General features: G+C 35.4%; 1 protein-coding gene across 1 annotated transcript; it reads right to left on the bottom strand.

The window, feature by feature from the left end:
* On the bottom strand, positions 1 to 1,723 carry or55e1 (odorant receptor, family 55, subfamily E, member 1). The gene is given in 3 exon segments (XM_051862446.1): positions 1 to 1,021; positions 1,624 to 1,703; positions 1,706 to 1,723. Coding segments are annotated over 3 exon segments (1,119 nt in total).

Genomic DNA, 1,723 nt, shown 5'->3' with positions numbered 1-1,723 from the left:
TTAAACCTTTATTGCAGAAACCTTTACAATGGAAACTCTATTAATATTTATTTTGAACATTTTCAGTAAAGCACTCCTTATTTCTTTTGTTCGCACACCATAAATGATTGGATTGACACTTGCAGGGAATACTATATACATAACACCCAGAAAAGTATTAACATCAATTGGGATTGGAATGTGAAGATTTCGTGAGAGAAAGGTAATACTACCCACAAAGTAAAAACACATCATAACCATTAAGTGTGTACCACAGGTATGAAAGGCTTTCCAACGATCCTCTCCGGCTGCAGCTCTCAACACAACATGCAAGATTTTCACATAAGAGAAGAAAATAACAGATATGTCAATCCCCACAAAACAGATTATCACAACTAAACCCATTGCATTATTTTTGCTTATTGAATCACAGGCCAAGCTTACAAGAGCCATGTGGTCACAGTAGCAATGATGGATAACATTAGACCCACAAAAAGACAAAGTTGAAGCCAAAACAACTAGTGTAAACATTATAGCGCCGCTTCTGATCAATGTAAAAATAAGCAGTTTCAAAAACATGGACGAGTTCATGATTTCGGTGTAATGCAATGGCTTGCAAATGGCCGCAAAACGATCTAAAGCCATAGCTAAAAGTATGGTGGATTCTACAGAAGAAAAGAAATGAGTAACAAACATTTGTGTCAAACATCCAGTTAAAGATATTTCATTCAAGTCAAAGAGGAAGCCAAGAAGCATTGCTGGGATAATGCCAGTGGGTACAATGATGTCGACAACCGCCAAAGCAGACACTAGAATGTACATCGGACAGTGAAGACTTTCTGTATTTTTGATCACAAAAAGCAACAAAGAATTCCCCAGCACGACTAAAATGTAACTTAGAAAAAATGGCAGAAAAAGCAGACGTCTGTATTTGTAAATCTCTGGAAATCCCATAAATAAGAAATTTGTATGTGAGATGTTGGCTCCTTGGAGTTCCTCAATCATGGCACTCTGAATGTGGTCGTCGCAACCTATTTTACAGGGTAAGTACAAAATTACCATTATCATCACTTGATGGAATTAAATAAACATCATGTTTGAAATGAACCATTTAGTTTAGCAACACATTGTGACCTCTAAATTAAATGGCCATTATCACATATTTAACTACTCCATGAATTGGGAACTAGAAACAATTACTCCAAATTACAGCAAATGTATCATCTATAAAATATCCACCAATTGTCTGGTACATTCTCCTGTTTCAGCCTTTCCTAAAGGGTTTTTCAAGAACATTCTTATTGGCACTTCATGACTTTGTACCCAGGCTATTTCTCATCCTGCCTACATAGGTAGTAACTACAACAATGTACTTTTTGTAAATTAAACGACCTGTGAACAAAACAAATAAAAATGTATTTTTGAAAGTTAAAATTGGAAAATCGCAACATCACAATAATCACATTTCTGGTAACTATCTAAAAAACAAAAAAAATTCTTAGTCATACAATTTTATTTTCAATAGAAATATACATTCATTCCTACGTTTACATAAAAAAAATACATTTTTCTTTGTGTTTACTTTGGTCATAATTGCTCAGATTCAGCTGCACGGAAACATACCTGCCCGAGTTTCTTGGTTTCTCTGTTGTTTGGTCATTCACTGTAGAGCAGGGGCCCCCATTAAGACCTGAAGCCTTTCGAATGGGAACATATATACAGTGAGTTTGATCTCTGCTCCCAT

Source organism: Ctenopharyngodon idella, chromosome 15, assembly GCF_019924925.1.
Source record: "Ctenopharyngodon idella isolate HZGC_01 chromosome 15, HZGC01, whole genome shotgun sequence".
In the NCBI taxonomy this organism is placed as follows: domain Eukaryota; kingdom Metazoa; phylum Chordata; class Actinopteri; order Cypriniformes; family Xenocyprididae; genus Ctenopharyngodon; species Ctenopharyngodon idella.
Note: the sequence above shows the minus strand (reverse complement) of the source record. Positions and strands in the feature narration are given on the sequence as shown.